The following is a 24,314-nucleotide window of genomic DNA, read 5'->3' on the forward strand; positions in this document are numbered from 1 at the left end:
TAAGGACTTCTTTTCTCTGCTATCGTAATACTCTGAAACCAAAACTGAATCGATCACTCTAATCAGAGGCAAATCATGTTCCCTTCATACTGTTGCTCTGGGAAAAATGGAACGACTTTGTAGCAGTTTATATCGCGACGGCATTGAGGCTTTAACGTAACAATCCTAGGCGGATATAGGGAGGGGCACGGGGGCACATACCCCCCAGACACTTAAAAAATATGCAAGATTTTGAAAACGGTCACATTATCATTGCGCTCGTTTTGTATCATGAGGTATCCTTGTGCCCCCCCCCCCCCAGAACAAAATCCTGGATACGGCTTTGCTTGTGCTCCCCACTCCCCAGAAAGAAATCCTGGATCTGCCTCTGGTTAAAATTTAGGTAAATTGTAATCAATCACACAAAAATTTTGTAAGTTGATCAAGCTCTAACTTGAATGGAGCCGAATTCAGGGTAAAGCAGGCGATCTCGCGGACACGGCAGAAGTGCACCCGGCGATTGATTGGCACGCACGCTTTACCTGCTGCCTAAAATGGCAATAGTTTTTCATTTTAATACAAAATTAAATAAGCTAAATTACTTTTCAGGTATTTTTGACGTCGAGTTTTCGTTGTATGGCTATATATATATTAGGTGACAACCTCAGGTATCCATAATTTTTTCCGACGAAAATTATGCAACCCAATTGACGTCGAGAATTTTGCATTCGATTGTAAGACGAACCCTCTTTTCTGCAGGAGTTAGGAGGAAAAAAAACCTTGTCTTCGATAGGTGCAAATAAGTACATTATAATTCACATGGTTTGAAATACATATATAAAGACATAATAAATACCTGCTGAAACATGTTATTTTCACATTCACTTTACTTTATCACCCGTCAAATATTTCCATACAAACTTTCCGATTGCGACGTAAAACTGGCAAGTCCCAGGTCGACGCATGCGGAAATCGTGTAATGCAGTATTGCCATAAGCGGAAATCTTCTCTCGTTTTCAGGCCGCAACGCGCGACAATTAGTAACGTCGCGCCGAAAGCTCGCTGTCGCCCGGTTCAAACGCAATGAGCGTAGTGTCCACAGCGCATAGCAAGTTGTCCAGGTTAGCGGTCTTCCAATCACAGGTTTGAGGGTGTTGAATAAACGTTCAAATTTTTCGACACAAATGCCATCTAGATTTAGTTTCGAAAGTGGTCGCTGCAGCCATTGGGACGCCTATTTGGGTGGAAGGGGGACTAAGCAGTGACCGAGGGAGGGGAAACCAAGACAGTCGAGGAAAATAAACAAGCTGATGAGAAGTGGCGTCATATTTCAGGTGGGGGGAGAGAAAAGGCCTGCGCTGGGAAAATATTTTTTTTTTCTTCAGGCAACATTCGTTCCCACGCTTTTCTGACACATGCGACGATGCTCGCCACAATGAATAGAAGTGCCCTCGCTACGAACGAAGTTGAAAATTTCTGGGAAGGTATTATTATCAAGATTGAGAGATTTTTAAGGTTTAAGGACGAAATTCACGGCTTTTTCCAGGTTTTTTCACGGTAGACGAAATTCACGGCTAATTCACGGTTTTAAGGTTTTCACGGTTGAGTGGGAACCCTGATTGTAATTACTAACCAACTGATTGACCAATGCTCTCATGTCAACAACTGAGTCCTTACTCACTGCTGTCAGTGAAAAGAGACGTTTGATATGTGCTGTGGCGATAAGTTTGGGATTATCATACCTTTTACAAACCATATCCCAAGCTACCTTGAAGTTGTCAGAAATTATGGGCAAGTTCTCTATTAGTTTATGTGCCTCACCACTAAGAGAGGACAGTAAATAATAGTAGCGTTGACTATCATCCAAGTCATCATTGTGTAACACTAAACTGGTGAAGATGTCGTGGAAATGTCGAAATTCTGTTGCATTTCCGTTAAAATTGGGCAACTTAATGTTTGGTAGCTTCAGCTGTCTTGACCGTGAGCTACCTCCACCATGATCCGAAGATTGGACCGAAGGACTTGAGTCTTCTTCCAAAATAGAGGTCATTTTTGCGAGTACTTCCATGTACCTTTCCGCAAAAGTTTCTCTAGCCTGTAAATGATCATCATCATCGTCACCCAATTCCCATTGGCGTTGAACCTCGTTGTATTTTTGAAAGATATTGGGCATCCTCTCAATACGAAGCCTTAAGTTGACGATATCTGACCCTTCGTCAAACTTATCCGCATAAGTTTTCATTTGGGTCAGACTCGCCTTTACCAAACCTAGAGTCTTTATAAGCATATGTTTGGCTTTAGAATCTATCCTTAAAGTTAAGGGAATAGGAAGTAAGGTGTTTGTCTAGGAAAGGAAAAGAAAAAGGAAAAAGACAAAGGAAACGGACAAAGAAATAACCAGACTAAACGTATGGCTTAGCTTGTAAGATCGCCGCCCGCTGCTGATACACCACAGACGATGAACCGCGATGAGTTCCAACAGCAGATGCTCGCCCTCCTGGTATGGAGCGTAGAGGCGCCAACGGAGAGATAATGATAAAGATAGCACCGACTGAGAGATAGCGTGGAGATTAGCGCTGCCGAGAACGCGCGATGCCCGCCAAGGTCATACTCTTGGAGCTGCGTAGAAGTGGCCTAGCTCGCCCGTAGCCACACGACCTAACGGTAAATCTTCATTCGTAGAATCGAATCCCGAAGGACCAAAAAAAGTTTGGTGCGGTAATGAAAGATAGTGGACTGTGTCACTATAATTTTACTACGCTGCAATTCACATCGCAGGATTCCACGAACAAAGAATACATTTGCACTGAGTCACTAATGAGGGAGCATGGCATCTGCCGAACCTCTCCCTGCCATCGTTCAGGCGTGACTGCCTACCAGCACTGTCTCGCGCTACATCAGCGCCACAAACGTCAAGAGTAAGAACAAAGTTGAATGACAACAGCAGGAAAAAAATAATGATGCTAGTCCTATTTCACCAAGGTCATTGCTCTGATTACCAAAAAATACATATTTATCCGCCAACAAAAAGTTATCTTCATGAGACATGAATTTCTTTGTGTATCGTGAACAAGAGGCATTTGAATACTCCTGCCTTATGTCTAGACACCACTGTGAAAAATCTCAAACATTAACAATAAGAGGACAGGAGTTCCACGCTACCTAGGATGGCTAGGGGTCATTTGACCCCTAAAATGTATTTTGGAATAAAACACCTCCTTTTCATCCAGTATTTAATCTATCGTGTAAATTGTTAAATCAGTTCATTAAAAACACTTATTTAATATTATTTCCAACATCAAAAGTTAATAACAGTTATTTTGAAAAATCATGAATTAAACCATATTAAGTAGTCGATTGCAAATCTAATCATGAAAATACATGCATTCAATAAAATATTTGCGTTTAACATTTAAACAATAGGCACACTGGATTTACAAAATTTGTATAAAAAAATTATTACTTTGCTGTAAATGTCAGACAGACTAATTTTTTCAGCACTTTTCAGAGAATATTTTTTTGCATTGAATGCATACATTGGACGATTTATTCATCTACATCTACATACTACCCTGCACGCCAACTAATCGGGGCGTGTGGCAGGAGGTGTTGTGACACCGGCCATTTACACATAAAAGGAATTTGGAAAATGGAAAGGAAATTAGTGCAATTCAGTGATATTTGGCACCTTTTTTGTGCCTGCGGAGATGCAGCTGTTGGATATGGAGATGTGTAAATAAATTGATACATACTATCCATCATGTCTACTTCCGCTTTGTTTTATTATGAAATAGGATGGTCTCTGGTCTTCTTTTATTCGTTTCGGAAATAGTGCTATCTGGGATCATTTTGCTGAGTAATATACATTCATGTTCTATTTTTCCTGATACTACGAATGGCCTAAGGTATTTTTGAACACTCGCATGGAATGGATTACAATATTCGTGTGTCACACCTGTTTTGTCTGATCTTCCCTACAAGAGATATTGTCCATTTTTTCTAATTTTCTGCTAGCTGGATGGATGAAAATAATTGTTACAAGTTACTTTTATTCCTTAATTATTGCATGCTACAGTCACTTTAGTAACTATTTATTTCCCCAGCGCTTAATTTCAAGGCCAATATTCATCTTTGCCACTGAATGGAAATTCATTTACACTGAATTTTCATTTCACATCTGTCAAAATCCAGTATTTGATTCCAAATTTGTCTAGTTTATTTGGAGTTTACCACATAAAAGGGCACCACAATTTCATTGGATAGAGCTGTGCATTTGCTGTTACGCCAAAGTCGCCATCAGATTCATTATCTTGGACTTGGGAACTGGAATCGTCGCTTCCATCACACAGATGATGGTGGATTGGTCAGATGGTCCTTGAACTGATGTTTCAGATTCTCTTCCAGACTGATCTTCTTCGATCTCCCGTAAAACAGCAAAAACACTCTCTGGTGTGCAATATTCCCTTAAAGCTTTTTGAATGGTGACAGATCTCTTCCCTTGATATCTTTCTCAACTTCTCACTTTCTTCCTCAACTCGCTACTGATACGCATGCAAAAAAAATCAACAAACGAAAGTACAATATGGCAAAATCTTATCCAGTTGCATTGGAGGTATAGAGAGCTGGAGAGCATTTGAAATGAATACAAAAGGATGAAAATTTCAAGAGTAACGTGAATTGTTGTTCGAAAGGCAGGGACTCAACCGCCAACCGTATGCTGATTTGTATCTTCCAAGAGCTAGCAGTGATGCTTCTTCTCGGTCCTACAAATGCATTCCAAGGGTAGGATATTCAATAGAATTTTACAGTCCACCCAATTCCTCCGTTCTCTCAAAATTAGACAGGATTTTGCCCTGGGACGCAACATGCAGTCCACCCACCCCAAACCCACGGGGTTAGGCGGGACACCCGACAAAGGGGTAAGGCCGAGTGACAATGCCATTAGGCCAGAAAAATGAAACAGCTATTTGTAAACCTGATGTGGCGCTGATGAAAAATAATATCTCTATGAGCTCTGAATCTAGGCTGATGGGCAACAATTATGGGATTTGTGTGTCTTTCAGGTGAGGGTAGTACAATAATCATTGAACAATAAAATAAATACAAATTAAAATATCACGATTGCATGAATTTAATGCAAAGCAAAGAGTTGATCCCTTTGCTGCCCATAAAATATCAAAAGATTGAGTACAAATGTCACTACGCATAGATTTTGAAATACAGGTAACCCATACCCATGGGACGAAACTGGCATTAAACTGGGTACTCGCAGGTTCAAAATCAAGCAAATCATCTACCACACTAGCCTTTTGCTGATTATATGACATACATGGCACAAAAGAGCCCACGGGACAAAAAAAAGTAGAAAAAAACCCGAAAACAAGTTGTGGGCAAGGGCGGGCCAGCCGTCCTTCTAGGTATAACCTGTCATAAAAATTGAAAACAAAACATTATGGTTAAATTTACACTAATTTATCAAAATATAGACCAAAATGAAGAAAGTATTTTAATAAGAGAAAAATTAATTTCAATTCTGAATATGGGTCAAATGACCCTTCCTTCTGGTGTTAAGGGGTGGGATTTGCCTTGAGGGACTTGATAAAGGCTGTTTCACATGGGAAAATATACTTAGGACTCTTTTGTGCACACTTATACATTGCAATTTGTGACACTTGAGCCAGGAAATTGTGTGACCACTTCCATGAATGTCTCAACACCGGTATGGAAAATTGAACTCTTTTTAATTTTGCAGACAAGCTTACAGTCTCAATGTAGTACATCCATTTGCACAAAATCATTTGCCATGTATGTAAAATGTTCTGTATAAAGATGGCTATCTACTAGCCTCCAAAAGATGGAAGCTTTTTGTTGATATAACATAAATTTCTAGCAATACCACATCTGTAAAGGATGGTTTGAGTTATGAACAATCACTTTTTGCCACTTTCAGCAGCCATCATACCTGAAATTTAGTCAGAATAATTCATCAGTCCGCCTATTCTTGACAGACTTCAATGGGCTAAATCATGTGCAAGGGTAAGCTTTAAAAGCTGCCACATAGTTCCACCTTTAGCCATGCCTTTAAAATAAGGCCGGTTAACCCTCATCTGGATTCGCTGCGCCTTAGCGGTGGCGCTCGTGGTTTTAAAAGTGGTGTAAAAATGTTCCATTCCAATGGATCATTTTGAAATTTTCAGTAGTCTATTTTTTCTGCTTTCTTCGTCTACATATAAAATTTTGTTTGCATATTGTTGATAGTTTACATTTTATAGGCTTCCAATGAAAAAATGTTACGTCGTTGGATTTACGGTGCCGCTGCAGCGCTCAGTATTTCCTCGTCGCTATGTCGGGGACTGCACTCTCAATGCTAATGTCAAAGCAATTCTGTTTTGTATGAAATTATATAATCTATTTATAATCAAATCACTTAATTTTCTAAACTTTATAAACAAAATGAAAATATTACAATACCAATTGTGCTTTCTCTTTTAGCTAAAAATTATAATGTTTGCCTCCCTATAATGTTCATAGACAAAACTTCACCTTTTTACAAGAATTATTCATAGAAACGCATGGCTAGCCAAAGTTGTTTTTTCCTGGGCCTCCGACTTAGTTTTGCTTGGGCCGAGAATTTTCTCGTCGCTACGTTGGGGACTGCACTCTTAACGCTAATGTCAAAGCAATAATGTTTCGTATGAAAGGCTATAATCTATTTAAAATACTATTGTTTAATTTATTTAAACTTTAACACCAAGTGAAATTTTTTAACAAAAGTAAAATATTACAATACCAATTGTGCTTTCTCTTTTAGCTAAGAATCATTATGTTTGCCTCATTATAATGTTCATTGACAAAACTTCATCTTTTGGCAAGAATTATTCATTGAAACTCATGGCTAGCCAAGGTTGTTTTTTCCATGGCTTAGTTTTGCTTGGGCACCTTCTCCGCTCCGCGTCCACGTACGTGCCCCGTGTTCATTTCAAACCTTTGGGCAAATCCCAGGGTTACTATGTTTAGAAGTACACCAAGCAGCAATTCTAAGAAAATTTTAATACAATGCATTATCCGAATCCCTAGAATAATGCTTCCTCACCGTCGTGTGAATATTTTTCATTGAATGAGTAACTGTAACTTGCCAGGAGATTCAGAGGTTTCACCGACTACCGTGAAGAACACATCGCACGGTAACTGTTATATGTATTGTACCTCTCATTCGAAAATATTCCTTTGCGGCTACGATAGTCTACACAAAATTGCTGGCGTTTATATAATTAACTACCCAACTAATTGTGTGATAGAAAATAATTTCTTTTTCCTGACAATTAATTCAGTATTTACATGGTTCAATTTGTTTCATGATGAATAGGAGAATAGACAATTTACCGTTAAGTGAACATTTGCAAATATATTTCTCGTTTCTTTGAATACTCAAATGCACAGACATTTTATTCATTGTACGTTTTACTAACGTGAACAGGTGAGTGAGGAGGAGAAAGGAGGAATGCCAGGTAGGTTGTTTTGAGGTGAAGGGGTGGTAGTGTGTCGACTGCCAAGGATCAGGGAATACCCAGATCCTTAGGCCAGGTAAGGGTAGAAAACCCTTATCGTGAAAAAGGCTGGAAGTGCAAGGAGGCAATTAGACACAATAGCCTTTATACTTCCATCACTGTATGAGGGACAGGGAACACAAGCCTTGTCAAAACGCCCCGGGGTGGCCCTCCCCTCATTCAGAGAAGGTTTAACTCAGGTGGGTTATTAGGATGGGGAGAAGTTCAATCACTTTTTGTGGAATGAAGGAAGAAGGCAGTGGATTACGAATAAGGAAGCTTAGTGGGAAGGTATGGATAGTCTCAATGTTTGGTTCAGTGAAAGGCTATGGAAAGAATATGTGAGGGAATTCCTCACAGCGTGAGGGTATTTTTGTCACCCCAGAACATTCTTCCATCAGTCCCTCACGCAGAGCTGGACTAAAGAAAATGGGCACCTGTTCCTTCTTCTCCCTACCACCTATAACCCATACTTCTAAGAAGTTACTTTTTTTGGATTTCCCAGCAATCCAGGAGTAAAACCTCATCTGGTGCACTCCCATGCATCACATTTACCCGTCCATCTCTAAGGAAACGTCCTCATTGAGGGAATGGGGCTCTGCGGTAGGAAAAAAATACTGGCTCTCTTAGCTCCACCTCCAAAGTGGCATTGGTTTCTTTGACACGTCGCTTACTATCCCATATCCTTTATATTTCAAAACCCATAAGACTTGATTTTTTTAATTGCAGGATATAAGCTCCCAGAATATTCGCAAGATTTGTCTTGATCGCCAGAATCCTGTAAAAATCCCAAAGGTAGCATTCGTCTCTTCTCGCTTCACCCACAGCTGTTCGATAATTAAGGTTTAATAACTTATCCTTCTATATACACAGCAAATATATAACATATGGGTGGATGCAGTGAAGCAAAATTATGTCATATGGGCATAAACGAATTTTATTCGGTCCTCATTTTTAGTATTTAGATACATAAAAATATAAACATTAAAAAGCAGAGTTTGTCCAGCACTGCATATCAGAAAAAATATTTCAAACAACCATTACACACGAAATTAAAACTTTCATTTGAAAATAGCAAACAAAGGGAACAGAAATAGAGAGCATTATGGCATCAAATGGGAAATAATGCAGCGTTCAAGATTTTATGTCATAACTTCCACATAATGGATCAAATCTAGCAAAACACGGTGAGAAATAAAGATAATAGATGTATTTACCATTATCAATCAGAAAACTTGTAAATAAAGGCTAACTTTGTAAGATAATAACAAAAAATGACGTAGCGCCGCAGCGGCGCCGTTTATCCAACGACGTAACTAAATTTGTAAATCCATATGAGGGTTAAAGCAACTGAGTTTTGCTGGGCCTGGGCTAGGCTTAAGGTAGAACCTGCGCTTCAAAATACTGCTTTCATTAGTTAGATGAACTCGACAACAACGAGTTATAATGGCTAAATGTGTCACTTATAAAAATTAAAAGTAATTGTAAATCAATGAAAATAGCTGTACAATGCATGTATTTTACTAGAAATGGAATAATCCCGTGATATGAAGAATGGCTGTTATATTGGCTCTTAGGTATCGGAAGGATTTAAAAAATTTCTTTGGAAATACAGTAAAGCTTCATAACTATATCATTTGCGATGAATAAAAGAACTTAACTAGTGAGAGCTTTTGCTCTGTTAATTTTAACCTAATTTGGAAAAATTATTTATAAATAACTGCTGACCACCAACTCGACAACGCTGTCAACATATCGTAGTTTAACACCAATTGAGCACCTTTGTTTGTTTACGCTACCTCGTTGAGTTGTTGTGACAATATTACTAGTTTTATTATCCACTTTACTTAGCCTTGAAATGTGGCCGAAAGTAAATTCATCAATTCCATCGAAGTGATTCCAACGAGTGAATCTGTTGAAGGATGCCGAATCGTTGACGTGCATTTTTTGACAAAGCAGATGATTTGTACGCATTGTTCTTCAATTGTATCATTGTTAAATTCAGATTTGTATAATTTTGTTGCTATCTTCATCATTGCTGTGATTTAATTTGCTGAATCCCATGTTAATCCAGGTTCATGAATACAGTGAAACCTCGATATAACGACACCCCACGGTGCACTAATAAACACTCGCTATAGCGAATTGTCGCTTTACCGGAGGTGGAGCAAATAATAGCCAATATACCTGTTGCGAACAGATAAACAGGAACAGGAGTGGTGCGGCGACAGATAAACATCTATCCGATAAACGTAAGCATAAATCCAGAAGAAAGGCGATGTTTTTTTGCATCACTAAATTTCCTTACTCAAATAACGACCAACTATTCAAACAATTTATAAGCGCCGCACTGAATAAAAATCATACAAAGCATTGTTTTGTCATCATTATATTTATCAAACGACAGTTTACCACATAAATTTGAGACTGAGCACTCCATTAACTTCATTTCTAACAGATCGCTAGCAATTACAGAGGTTAAGGAGTCTTCATGAAAGTCTTCCGGCGGTGAAACCCTCGCTATGGCGAGAGCCAACGCCGAAAGGGTCTCGTAAAAACGAATTTTTTAACACGCTTATTATAGGGTCAATCGACGGCGCATCGGCTATTTCTCGTAATAGCGGGGGTGTCGCTATAGCCCGTACTCGCTTTAACGAGGTTCCACTGTATATTAGTTTTTAGCACATGATAAAATTGAAGCCAAAAATGAAAATTCAAATCCTTTTGTCAAACCTATTTAATTAGGTCTCATCATCATTGGTTTTTGAAGATGAAAACACGTCAGTAGCAATAAAAGTTCATATCTTAAAAGATACTATAATCTACCGATTTTCAATTTCTTAAGAAATTTTTGCAATATTTCCTGACATTAAGTGTCCATAATTGCTTAAGTAACACATTTTTATGCCTTGATTTAAGAAGAATTAAGTCCATGTCGAATGACTGACACAAAGCTCTTTAATGTTCATTTCTTTGTAGATTTTCCATTTAATATCCTCATCCATACTATTAATAAGGAGTTGATTCGTGAAAATTAGACACTTATCTTTCCTTTATCAGCCAAATGCAATTCGAATCATTAGTATCAGGATAATTAAATAATTGTTGTTCCTAGTACCCAAGTTTCAGTAAAATTGGAAGGCTGTCATTGCAACTTCTACAGACTCACTTATATCTATCACCGATTGTTCAAGAATGCATCCTAATTTTTATCCTCCTGCAATGACTTCATGAATGTTGAGATGTATTTACTGTTGTGTTTTCAAATTATGCTAATTGGACCTTTGGAAAACGTATCAAGGTAAATTTGTTGGACCCTGAAAAATGGAGGTAATCTTTTTCTATTCTATTTTATACTTTCGAAGAATTACATGGGTGAATATTAGATTAATTAGTACATTCGCGTAGTTCTATTTCCAAACACTACATAGTCGGTACCCAACAGCAATACCTATGCTTGTCTCGTGGTACATTCACTTACCTGAAGACCTTATTCTAGACTTTTAATATCAATTAATTTGATGATGAAATACATAATGCGCTAGATATTGAACTTCTATTTAAATAAGTATTTTCTACAAGTTGAAAACGATGTATGTTTTTCGAAATAAACATAAAACAATTTGAAGTAGTATTCTGAACCAAAGATAAACTGTCGCAAGTCGCAATAAATGCTATCATTTTCGCTTTTGAAGCGATACGCCAACAATTTCAAGAGATGTATTATATTCCGGTCATGATTATTCGCATGTTTAATAAAATTTGGGCGCTTATAGGAATTACTTTAACAACCAGCACTGATAAATAACATGTTTCGGTGTATAGCGATTTCCTGCAATCTTAACTTGAGGCAATGTTTTTGTTTACTCCCCGCACGGGGGGAAGAGAGAAATCTCTTCCTTTGGGGAGTCGCGCCCCCACGGACCCGAGTCCACCGGGGAGACAACCTCGTCAAAAAACCCTTCGTACGCTAGGATAGCGTCCAGACAGCATGTGACTCTGCTGTGCTGAGTAGCCGAAACATCTGGCGTCCTGATCACCCGCGTGTTTGCCGTGCGTGGAGACCCGTACGTGGGGGAGAAGGGGATCCTGGTGGGTGAGTTCTCCGGCACCCAGCTGGGCGTCGGAAACCCGGTATGGGCCGGAGTTCAATACCCCACTTCGGCCCTGGATTCCCCGCAAAACGGGCGGCCGAGAAGAGCCCAGCTTGGTCAATCGGCTCCTGGCGGCTGGGGAGCTTGGCGGCTCCTTCCGAGCGTATGCCAGGACGGGTTAGTGCTGGAGATATGGGGGTCTCCGTAGGGCGGCCGAAGGCGTGTGGGTTCGGAGGGCCACCACGCAGGAGGTTCTAACCCAAAAGAAACCCCCCTATCAAAGGTTCCTATTTGTGATTCCAGCCCGGAAGACGCCAACTACCGGCGAAAAATGTAAGCAGCGCGATGGTGATAGAGTGAGCTGTTTACGTGTAGCTCATATGCCGAATATAGGCTGCATTGTGCCTTATAGTAATCCCTGACGCCTGTTGGCTTCTTGCCTGACAATCATCCCTCTTTAATAGATCTTTCGCTAATTGTCTCGCATTTCGGTGATACCTCCAAAACTGTATATTTTATGTAACTCTTAGCTGTAACGTAACTGAATTACCTTTTCTCACAGCCATGAACATGTGCATGTTCATGCTCACAGCTCAGCCTCTCACGTATTCGAACTTTGCTTGCGGTCTTTTCCATTATTTCGTCTTGGGAATTAACTGTAATAACCTCTTAATAAGTCTCGAGCATTTATAGTTTAATTTCTTTCATTCCTTCTTCTTTCTTTTTCTGTCGTCGTACACTTTCATTTATATCCTATATTTCATTCAAGAGGAAAATGAACGGCAAGGTTCGGCGTCATGGACACGTTTTTTGGTGGAAATTCTTCCTCAAGAAATATTAATTAGGGAGAATGTGTCCTCAAAGCTAGGCGTAGATAGTTCCTGTTGGCGCTAAGGTGAAGAGAGAGGATCGCAATCCAAAACACATTCATTGTATTTTGATATCCTAATTGGAGACGTGGTGCAGTGAAATATGTTGAAACAGTTCATTAGATTAATAACTTTTCTTACTTAATAACAAAAGATTCCTTATAGCTTTCAGCACTTTATCAAGCAGGATCATTAAATTATCTACATTAAGTTTAATATCCCCATCTGGAGTACGATACATATAGATGACAACAATATATAAAGAAATAAACTTTAAATTCAAAAACATTGTGCATGGGAATCACATTTTCATGGCTAATTGATTGAAAAAAAACCATTTCTTACTCATGCAAACGTTCCTCCATTTTTAATCTCAGTTCTGCAGAAGTAGCTTCCCACCAAAAAAACAAGTTATATTACTAGTTAACCCTCCTTTAGGGCATTCATATTATATTCTTTGTTACTCCTCAGAGTATATGATATTTCAAGTAGAAATCATTTATAAAAGTACCTAGTTAAAATATTTTCTTTGTTACTCTCCCCACTGTGTGAGCAAAATAATAAACCTCTACCGTTGGTGATAATAATGTATCTTATTGTAGCCATATGTCATGTAGGTACCATTTGGTTCTCTATGCTTCTTATATATGCTCCTATTTCCTTGCTCCTTTAACCTAGAAGAAGCTTCTCAGTATCAATAGGTACTCACATAGCTCTATGATAGTTGTTCTGTAGACACTCTACTGATAGTTGTGTGTTGATTAACATAATCTCAAATGATGACTTGAAGTCAGGTCCATTCTTATAAGGCCAGCTGGATGCCTTAACATTATTTATGTCTTTTTGGTGAGAAGTGCTTATCTAGAAGTCTCTGTTGAAGAGTAAGGTGGATTGGAGAGGTTAAATAGGGTGGAAGTGCAACATGGATGTGGTGGCTGAGTAAGCCAATGCAATCATTTCTTCCAATTGCACCGTCTCCTTCGTCACTCCATCCACTCATTTCACCTCTCCACCTACATATTTTTTGGTCTCTCTCCAGTCATTATGAACTAAACATCCAGTTGACATGCTAAAGTACAGACCTGACCTAATGGTATCAAGCAGCTGCTCTACTAGTGAGTAACCATTCCAGCCCACTAAATTCTTTCTTACTTCCTACTCACTAAGCCCCTTTCCCTACAAATTACTCAAAATAGACTCAACATAAACGATTCTACTCTCAAATTTTGACTAAGCAATTTTGACTTGATGCTTCCTATCATTGTTGGTGAATACAAGTTACAAGTGGGGATGGCAATAAAATATTTCGGGAGAGTTTACAGTTACAGAGAGGTCTGACAAGTACAGAATTTTTCTGATCATTGGTGGGCAATCCTTATCCCTAATTCCTACAACTGCTTCACTTTTTTAAATTGATGTGCTGAAATTGGTAAATTATAACGCAACAAACCCCAATTTAACTGATAATACAGTCCAAATTATAAAACTTAATGACACCCCTATAAAGCCTATTTGAACCCTACATTAGGTATTTTAAAAATTAATTATGTACAATCACAACCACCCATGCACTGGAGAGGAAAACTATCTCAGGCAGTTCTTGAACCCATGACCTTCAGCTTGCAAAGCGAGGCCTTTGTCCCACCACAACGAGGCCAAAATTATTGAGTTTAATTTACAAATACCCTTCGATGGCTTGATCACCATCACTTGATCCAGTCACTTAGTGTGACTGGATCAAGTGATGGTGGAGTGGAAAGATTAAATAAAGTAAAGGTGCAACATGCAGACAATAACCTATTTGACTCAGGATCAACTTTGTGAGCACAACTTATTTTAACATTAAAAGATAACAACAAAGTTTTTCTTTTCATCTATGATAAACTGACAATTACTAAATTGGACTTAAATCTTCTCCATACTGCAACACTGTGTTTACAAGTACCTACCTTAACAACTACTTTTTTCACCACTCCACTCCACTGTACTTTTCATCATCATAGACCACTAACTACTTTCTGTCAATCTCCTCGACTCTGTCCCCCATTATCCATCAATATTAGCTAATAACAAGTGATCAGGTAAAATAGATTCCATGAACTAAGGTACCAGCAACACCACAGAAAATTAGGATGGCCTTAAGCAAAATTGAAGAAAATTTTACGTGAATTCATTTTTTTATTGTACTTTTTGGACATTTTAAAAACAGGATACAAGGAAGAGGTAGGTAGAGAGTACCAAGGTTATGAAGATTACATGAGTGTTGACTCTTAAGGAAGAATTAAATGATGGGTTTCCTACTCAGATCAGGGACGTAAACTTGGGGGAAAAGAAAAAACATTCGTGGTAGGTAAACTACATAGAAAAGTGGCAGATGGATAACATAGGGCTTCCAAGTCAATATAAAATAGTTCTGTTAGCAAGCTCGTTCATAAATACAAAGCCATTGATGTCAACAACAGTGAGGATATTAAAATCACAGTTTAATCATGGACCTAATCATCAAACAAGTGGTTTCTTAGGAAGAGCAATGATAAATGTTTATGAAGTAAGACTCAGTTGACATGCAGGTTCATAAAAACAAAGGCATTGAAGTCAAAATAAGTGACGACATTAAAGTCACAGTTCAATCATGGACCCAATACTCACATGAGTGATTTGTTAGAGAGCAATGATAAAATGCTTATGAATTAAGTTTCAGTTAGCATGCAGTTTCATCAATACAAAGCCATTGAAGTAAAAATAAATGAGGACATTAAAAGCACAGTTCAACTATGGGTATAATAAGAGGAAGTTTAATGGAGAAAACTGTTTCAAAAAAGGAATCTGAAGGGAGTGTAATGGATCGGAGTTCCTATTTCAGGGTTCGATAAGGCCACCGAATAACATTGAGAAACACTTAATTTCTCTTCATCGTCGATTTCCTTGGCGAGACCATCGCCTTGTTAGTATTTCCCATGACGTTTTAAAAGTTGAAACATTACGATAGAGTTATAAAATGAAGTTAATAATGAACCAACGGAATAGATAAATGTGCATCAATGTCATGGAGAGTGGTTCAAAAAACGATATATATTGAATGAAAAAGTGCACTACGTACGGAAAATCCTTTGTACTGTGACGTGCAAATATGATACTTATGAACTCGATAGATGTTAAGGAAAAATATGACAGATGATGGAGCAAAATAGCCATATAACGCTCGTTGCGATCTAATCTATTACCATACTTTATCACCAATGTGTCCGCCATTTTGGAAAATTACGTCACCGACGCTAGCGACGCTAGTGGTGATTTGAGTCACCAATATCCCTCGGGCAGCCCTGGCGACCACACTGGATCTCGGTGTGGTGTCCTGAATGTGTGGCTCCGTGGTGGGTGGGGAGGCCAGGGGATGAATTTCTGTTTTGAGTCCATAGATAACAACTTTCTTCCTCCAACGAAAAGATCCCGTCCGGAAGTGGGCGGGGGAGAAAGTAAGTCTACCGCATGTCGGAAATTCCTTGTTATGAGATGTGCTAATGATGGTGAGACCCTGACAAAGGTACCCTTTCTAATAAGACGAGTTCTGTCGGCAGCGATACCCGGTGACTTAGAATCGGCCAAAAAATTAAGGGATGGATCACTGTTAATTAAAAGCAGCAACGAAACACAAAGCGAAAAGTTATTGAAAATGACAAAATTTAAAGAAATACCCATTAAGGTCCAGGTGCAACAAACACTCAATACATGTCGGGGAGTCATTTTGCATTACGACCTGCTCTACGTCTCTGAAGATGAGATAGAGAGTGAGATGGCGTCTCAGGGTGTAATAGACTGCCGCCGTCTTAAGACAAAGAGGAACGGTGAGCTGATCAACAGCACGTCCGTCATCCTCACTTTCTGTCGTGACAAACTTCCTGACAAGGTCTATGTGGGATACGAATCTGTTTCCGTAAGGCCATTCATTCCTAGCCCCATGCGGTGTTTTCAATGCCAGCGTTTCGGCCACATCGCTACTAGATGTGAGGGCAAGGCCACCTGCCCGCGCTGTGGCAAAGAGAAACACGAAGGTGACGCGTGCACCTCTGAACCAACCTGTGTGAATTGCGAGGGATCACATCCGGTTTACTCTCGAGATTGCCCCAAGATGAGAGAAGAGAAAAAAATAATGGAGATAAAGAAAGTGGAAAAGCTGCCATATCATGAAGCCCGGAAAAAATATAGAACACTCATCGCGCCTACGTTCTCCCATTCGTATGCTGCCGTAGTAGATAGTGAGAAAAATAATAATACAAACACGCAAGAGAAAAAGAAGGAAGAACACACGATTAAGAATGTAAAGCAAGCCAAGGCGGATAAGGCTACTAAGCCGGCAACTAAGAAGGGCACACCGCCGGAAAAAAACAATGCTAGTCAGGGATCTTCAAAGAAGAACCCAACCACAGCACCCACCGTGGCCACGCAAAGCAGGCGTGGAAAATCTCAGTCCCTGGGTCCATCTGGTTCGCCTACGCGTAGCCAACCAGAGTCTATGGAAGAAGACGAATATATTTCTGAGCCAGAAATCATCCGGGCGAAGGCTAAGGAGAGAAGACGCATTAAGCGTTGACTCTCCCGCTGGCAGTTTTAAATTAATTTATCTATTTATTTAATTTATTTTTATCAATTTTTAATGGCTTTTATCATACAGTGGAACTGTAACGGTTTTTATCGGCATAAGGAGGAGCTAGACATTTTAATCAGAGATTTTAGCCCGTCCAGTATTTGTTTGCAGGAAACACGTTTTAAGGACACGGACAAGGGATATTTAAAGCATTTCAACGCTTTTAGATTGGACGATACCAGTGGCCAACGAGCCCATGGTGGAGTGGCGGCTTTTGTTCGGGAGGCACTTTACACCTCCAGAATAAATCTTAACACACCGTTCCAAGCGGTAGCGGTGCACGCTCCCGAGGCGATAACGGTGTGGAATGTTTACCTGCCAGAGGGTGCACCCGTCACCCGTTTTAATCTAGAATCCCTTGTTCACCAGCTACCTCAGCCTTTTATTTTACTCGGAGATTTTAATGCTCACGATCGTCTATGGGGAAGCACCCCGGGACAGTGCAACCGCAGGGGACTTATTTTATCAAGCTTTATTTGTGACTTTAACCTATTTTTACTCAATAATGGCGAGAAAACCTGTTTGAACTCTTATAGCGGCGATTTCTCCTTCATTGACTTGTGTATTTTATCGACTAGTTTGGTCAATAAACTCAAACTCTCTGTGCATAAGGATCTTAGTGGGAGAGATCACTTTCCCCTTTTAATCAAAAGGGAGCAAAATTTTAACCCTGATTTTATTAGACCGTTGGACTGTCCGGAAAGCTGATTGGCATCGTTTTAAATCAAATTTTAACTACGTGTGGGATAAAAACAATGACTGTGTAACAAACTTAAATCTTTTGACGTCCAGCATCATTCATGCCACCGAAATTAGCATACCACGATCTCGAAGCATCCTTCCAAGAAATGCGGTGCCATGGTGGAATGAAACCTGCGCAGAAGCCATTAAAAAATGTAAGAAAGCTCTCCGAATTTTCAACAAGTATCCTACAGCAAATAATCTCTCCGCTTTTCGGCGACTAAGAGCAGAAGCGCGTCAGGTAATAAAGGACGCAAAGAGGACTTCTTGGATGAATTTTGTCTCCGGTGTCAACCACAGGACTCCACTAGCACAGGTATGGTGTAAGGTGACGAGCATATCGGGTAGCAGCCAGCATCTAGGTATATCCTTCCTAGAAGTCGAAGGAAAGGTTATCACTTCTCCAGCTGCGATAGGGAACGTATTCAGCCAATTACTCGCCAAAGTGAGCAGCGACGAATGCTATGAACCTTCTTTTGCGATCCTCAAGAAACGGCTCGAGAACGTCCCTATATCCTTTAACGAGCCTAAAACAACGGTAGACTACAATATTCCATTTACCATTTGGGAGCTGAAATCTGCCATCCATGACTCCCACGATACGTCCCCAGGACCCGACGAGATCCACCATGCCTTCCTCCGAAATCTATCGGAATCGGCGTTGCTGGAAGTCCTTGAAACTTTTAATCAGCTCTGGGCCAATGGTGATTTTCCTCTGTCCTGGCGGGAGTCCGTCATTGTTCCCATCCCAAAACATGGAAAAGACCGAGCTGATCCGAATTCTTACCGGCCGATTTCTCTCACCAGCTGCCTGTGCAAGTTAATGGAGCGAATGGTAAATCAACGCCTCATTTGGTGGCTGGAGCGTCGTAAACTTCTCTCTAGGATACAATGCGGATTCAGACGGAACCGTTCCACCATGGACCACTTGGTTAGAATTGAAAATTTCATCCAAGAAGCCTCCCTTCTCCGCCAACACGTAGTCGGTGTATTCTTTGACTTAGAGAAGGCTTACGACCGGGTCTGGTGACGTAAGATTCTACGCGTATTACGCAAGTGGGGTTTTAGAGGCTGTTTGCCCATTTTTATACAAAATTTTTTAACCAACCGTGTTTTTAAAGTAAGGACGGGACAGTTGTAATCAAATTTTTACTCTCTTGACAACGGAGTTCCCCAAGGCTCCGTTTTGAGCGTGACGCTGTTCGCTATTGCGATCAACGACATAGCTCACTGCATCCAGGAGCCAGTGACAGGGTCACTGTTTGTGGATGATCTCGCGATTTTCTGCAGATCATCCAGGGTCGTGAATGCATCGCGTATGGCGCAGCTCACCATCAATAAACTTCACAAGTGGACCCAAAATAACGGCTTCCTTTTCTCTTTGGAGAAAACAAAGTGCGTTCACTTTTTTCGCACTCGGGGCGTCCATGTAAATCCCACGCTACACCTTGGTGGTAGAAACATCCCATTTGTGGAATCAGTCCGTTTCCTGGGGATGACCCTCGACCACAAACTCAACTGGAAGGAGCACATTAATTCTGTCAAGGTAAACTGTTTGAGGTCTTCGAACATTTTAAAGTTTTTAAGCCATGCATCTTGGGGAGCAGACCGCACCACCTTAATTTTACTTTACCGCACACTGGTGTGGTCGAAATTAGACTACGGCTCATTCATGTATGCGTCCGCTCGCGAGACGTATTTGAAAGCACTTAATTCAGTGCACAACGCAGGTCTGCGATTATGCACTGGGGCGTTTAGGACCAGCCCGATCCCTAGTATCTATACCGACGCAGGTGAGCCTCCTCTATGCTACCAAAGGACCTGGCTTCTTTGTAGCTACGTTTCCAAAATTTTAGCAATGACGAGTCACCCATGTTATAGTTTACTTTTTAAACCCCGTTTTATTAATGTTTTTAACCTAAGGACTAGAGCAACCAGACCAGTAAGCGTTCATTTTAACGATTTTATTCGCGGATGCGAATTCACGCTGCCCGAAGTGTATCCTGTTTCATTCTCAGAACACCCCCCTTGGATCACTCCCACTCCGGTGGTGAATATTCTTTTACGATCTCGACCGAAGTCTTCCACAACTCCCTCGGAGTACCAGCGTTTGTTTGCCATGATCCGATGGAATCACCCCAACCTTACCCCCGTTTACACTGACGGTTCGAAAGATAACTCTGCTTGTGCATGTGCAGTGTTCTCCCCTATCCACGGGAACATCAGAGCGAAGCTACACCCGATGTGCAGTGTGTACACGGCGGAGCTTTATGCCATAAGGACAGCTCTAGAAGCCCTGCGGGTGACTACGGCGGCTCCTTTGTCATATGCACTGACTCCAGGAGCTCGCTACAAGCCATCTCTGGCTTCTCACCCGTGCACCCGATCGTGCAAGAAATACACTCTCTCCTGCTGACCCTTACGAGAAAGGGTTTGAATATTCGTTTTCTGTGGGTACGGGGACATGAGGGGATAGCCGGGAATGAGATAGCAGACGCTATGGCCAAGGAAGCTCTGAGTAATGAAGATCTTGTCTCAACGCTGGTTCCCTACGAGGACTCTAAGAAATGCTGTATTTGAAAAATGGAGGGAGTCGTGGAGGATTCTTAATAATAACAAGCTCCGTGGCATCAAGGACATAGTAGCAGCGTGGCCCTCCTCAGCTCGTAGTAATCGGAGAGAGGAAGTAGTACTAACACGATTGAGGATAGGGCATAGCCCCCTGACCCATGCGTATCTCTTTACTGAAGAGAAGGAACCTCCCCAATGTGAGGATAGTAAGTGTCCATTAAGTATTAGACACATCATGCTAGATTGTGTTAAGTACCGCAAAGCGCGAAGATGAAATAATCTAGGGGTAGACCTAAAAACCCTTTTAGGAGACCACCCTACCAACTTAATCTGTACATTTCGGTTTCTCAGATAAATAAACATTTTTAATAAAGTCTAATTATGTACACTCTTTGAACGAAGACATCAGACGCAGTAGATTACTTTATACATAACTTTTGTAATTAAATCACACAGTAGTGGTGCAAAATGACCTAGCCGGCAATGCACCCTAAATCCAAATACTACCACTACTTTTTGTTTACTCCTCGAGCATAGTTGCCAAGTTTGGTTCAATATGGCGGCTATAAAATGAGTGTGAGGCTCATCATCATTTTGCAATTATAAATATTTGCATTAAATGGTCAATAAGGTAACCTGAAAAAAATACATTATATTTGCTGATTATTTGATCATCATATAGTAGTTTTTGAGGTAGCCTTATCGGGGAAAATCTTGGGAAAGAAAATGTTGAAATGAGGGACTACTGCCTTCCGCCATAAGAGGAATGTCATTTTAAGCTGAATATCATGATTTTCATATCCCATTACTAGCGCTAAATGGCCTATGACCCCCAATCATTTTTTCACAGATCGCTTAAGGCATCATTTCTCTTCAATGTATGAAAATATCATGGCATATTTTCGAAGGTCCTTGTAGTAGAGGTTCTACCTTCTGCCTTCTAGTAGAGGTTCTGCCTCTTCTACACGCTCGGATCAGCGCCTAGGGTCAGCCGTCCTGGCGGCTGATCTTGCCGTGTAGAGACGTTGCCACGGCTCAGCCGAGGGGGTCGGATCATCTCGCCTGGGACCCCCAGCTTAAGTTAAACGCTGCACTGTTGTCGTCAACTCTCTCTCACATGGCGCGTGCATTTGGATGCGTTTGGTTTTCTTCTGAGTGTGGTTCTTCTCACTGAGCTAATAAAGAACAAAGTTAGCGGCGCGTGCTTGAAATGGGATTGTGGATGAGACCAACGCCCTTACTGGAATATTATAATACGTTCCCAGTGAACAAGACATTTGAAAGCCTTTACCTTCGTCGCCTTCTCGTCAAACAGGAACATTCCATCGATGATCCGAAACAGTCGTAATATTTAATTAACGGAGTCATAATATACCAAATATATATGTAGGATATTTTTTCTATGTAAAAACTTCAAAATTCTCTACTTAACCTACAACAAAACCTGAAGAAGCAATGTATTATCGTCCTACCCGACGAAAAATCATCTTAATTATTGTAAATTCATCTCCTTCCGTATAAGTACCTCAGATATCAACTCGGGAATTCACTGACCCGCCAAAATAAATCCAGTAATTATGTGCTAGAACTTTTCCCATAAAATGCTTCAGCGCTCGCCGACTCTAAAGTGTTCTTAGGCGTTCAGTTATTGCCATCAGATGGCGAGGGGTTGACTTAAGCCTCTCGTTAAGAATGGGTTCGCGCTGAGCGATTTGGCTGAGCTAAGCCGGATGAGCTGATCTGAGCGTGTAGAACAGGCATTAAGTGATCAAACAAAAGAATACAGAAATTTAAATAAAAAAAAAGGAAGGAAAAAGACCAGGGTGAGATGAGCCAAGGACTTTCCTCGGGTAACATCCCTCTCCCTACACTAAGATTACATGAGGCCAGTTACTTTCAAATCCCCATTGTCTGATGACCAGTACCACAGAAGAAACAATTTAAATGGGTCTCTTTACAATAAATACATGAAGAGCCCACTATGGATATGAGAAAATACATAAAAACAGCCCAAAGGCATAAAGGCACCATCTAAGCATAGCTTAGACATCAAATCTGAGTCTGTAAAATAACTCACATTATTTACTGAAAAAAGTGATATCACTCTTTCATGTGCTAACAAGAGTGACATTGCGACATGGCATGGATAAGATGTGTACGCGCACGCGAATATCATTGTAATGAATGCCAGATGGGTCAAACATTATACCTCTTCAACATATCTCTACATAAAATATGAGTCAAATAAAATTCACATATGAAAAAGAGTATGACATGTGATGGTACTAACCTGAAATACAGTTTTAAACACGCAGTAACACAATTTCTGGCAGTATCTGCAGAATGTGGATCTTTGACATTGTGGAACATATCATAGCTTCCCAACTTGAAGCATCCCACATGAGTACTGAGCAACTCTGAAAAATGAATAGAATTAAGCATGGACGTAAATGTTCATAGAGACTTTCTATAAGAAGAGTTAACATACCCTCTGAGTAACAGGATTTGGACAGGATTAAAGCGCTAATTAAAAGAATAACTGTCGTTCGGCCGCATAACCCACAGTCGGAACCTACGAGACAGGAATTAAAGTATTGACGTTAGACCATTTTAAATTGCAAAATACTTATAAGTTGAGATTTTCTCCAGAAAATACAATAACTTATAATTCACTTAATAGTATCTAGCAGTTATGCTCGGTACAATTAACTGAATTATATTAGCAATTAAAGACATGAAATGTAGACATTAAAGAGAAAGAATAAGAGGTATCTACCGCAGTATAAAACGAACACTATGAGCTTCCATTGAAATCACAGAAACTGACTCAATTTTCAACCAGGTAGTCAATTCCTCAACACTACTACGGAGTGCGGTACACAAATCAACAGGCCGCCTTAACATACTTCCACCAGTAGTTTTTTTCCAGATACATGATTCATGTTTACATCGTAAAAAAATCAGGGTTAAAGAATTAAAACCCAGCAAAGTAAACAATGTCTAAAATACTGTGGCGACAACTAATGTGGAAAGTCTTGAAATAAACAAACTACGGGGGGGGGGGGGCACCGTGACCATTATTAATCAATATCAAATAGGAACACGAGAAGAAATATTAATAGTATTTCCGGGTTTATGTTTATGGAAGTTATCAACTTCCTCTGTTCAATCTGAATTGCCAAAAGACACGCTGAACAAGAACAGATAAACACAAATCAACACCGACATTGTCGGCCAAATACACGAAGAAGATGTCTCATAATAACCATTGCCGTATCAACTAAGGATCAAAATATTTCAAGGAAGATAACATTTTCAATTTACCCATTCTGCGAAGAGAAATAAGGAATCAGGAGATGAAATCTGAAGCATTCCCAATCGCTGTTTGCTCTTTTTTCCGGCACAATTTTCTACTCATTTTTCCTCGTAGCCTCACCCATGGTTCGTAGCCCTGATTACCGCCGAATTCCCAAAGAACAAATTGAATCGACGTTAGCGTCTTGTTGCTATATTTACTCCATTGCCGCCAACGGTATAAGTACGGAATGCCACCTACAATGCAAGCATGCCAACCAACTAGAATTAGTACGTGTTCCCTCGGTTCTAGAGGTGGGAATTTCGGTTCATCTTCAGGATTCGGTTGATGGGATTTGATTCGGTTCCTTAAATCGTTATTAAATAACCGAATCAACCGAGGGAATCTCAAATCCATCTGAATCTCGAATCCGTGTGAATCTTGAATGCATATGAATCTGCCAAGTTACTGCATTTAAAATATTATGACGGCCGGGTTGAAATTCACAGTGATTGTCATTTTAAATACATCTGTAACTAATGGTTTATAGATCTTAAAACCTCCTCAAGTTGT

General features: G+C 40.2%; 1 protein-coding gene across 4 annotated transcripts in view; it reads right to left on the reverse strand.

Moving 5' to 3' along the window:
• LOC124171875 (putative tyrosine-protein kinase Wsck) overlaps positions 1 to 23,966 on the reverse strand; it is a 170,413-nt gene extending 146,447 nt beyond the window's left edge. For all 4 annotated transcript variants that reach the window (XM_046551258.1, XM_046551256.1, XM_046551255.1 and 1 more), the window contains exons 1-3: positions 23,771 to 23,966; positions 22,935 to 23,018; positions 22,737 to 22,863 (exon numbers count right to left, since the gene is read on the reverse strand). In XM_046551258.1, coding sequence (XP_046407214.1) covers positions 22,737 to 22,863; positions 22,935 to 23,018; positions 23,771 to 23,774 — 215 coding nt within the window. In that variant the 5' untranslated portion in view covers positions 23,775 to 23,966. The remainder of the gene's footprint in view (positions 1 to 22,736; positions 22,864 to 22,934; positions 23,019 to 23,770) is intronic.
• Positions 23,967 to 24,314: the final 348 nt, after the last annotated feature.

This window comes from Ischnura elegans, chromosome X, assembly GCF_921293095.1.
Source record: "Ischnura elegans chromosome X, ioIscEleg1.1, whole genome shotgun sequence".
Taxonomy (NCBI): domain Eukaryota; kingdom Metazoa; phylum Arthropoda; class Insecta; order Odonata; family Coenagrionidae; genus Ischnura; species Ischnura elegans.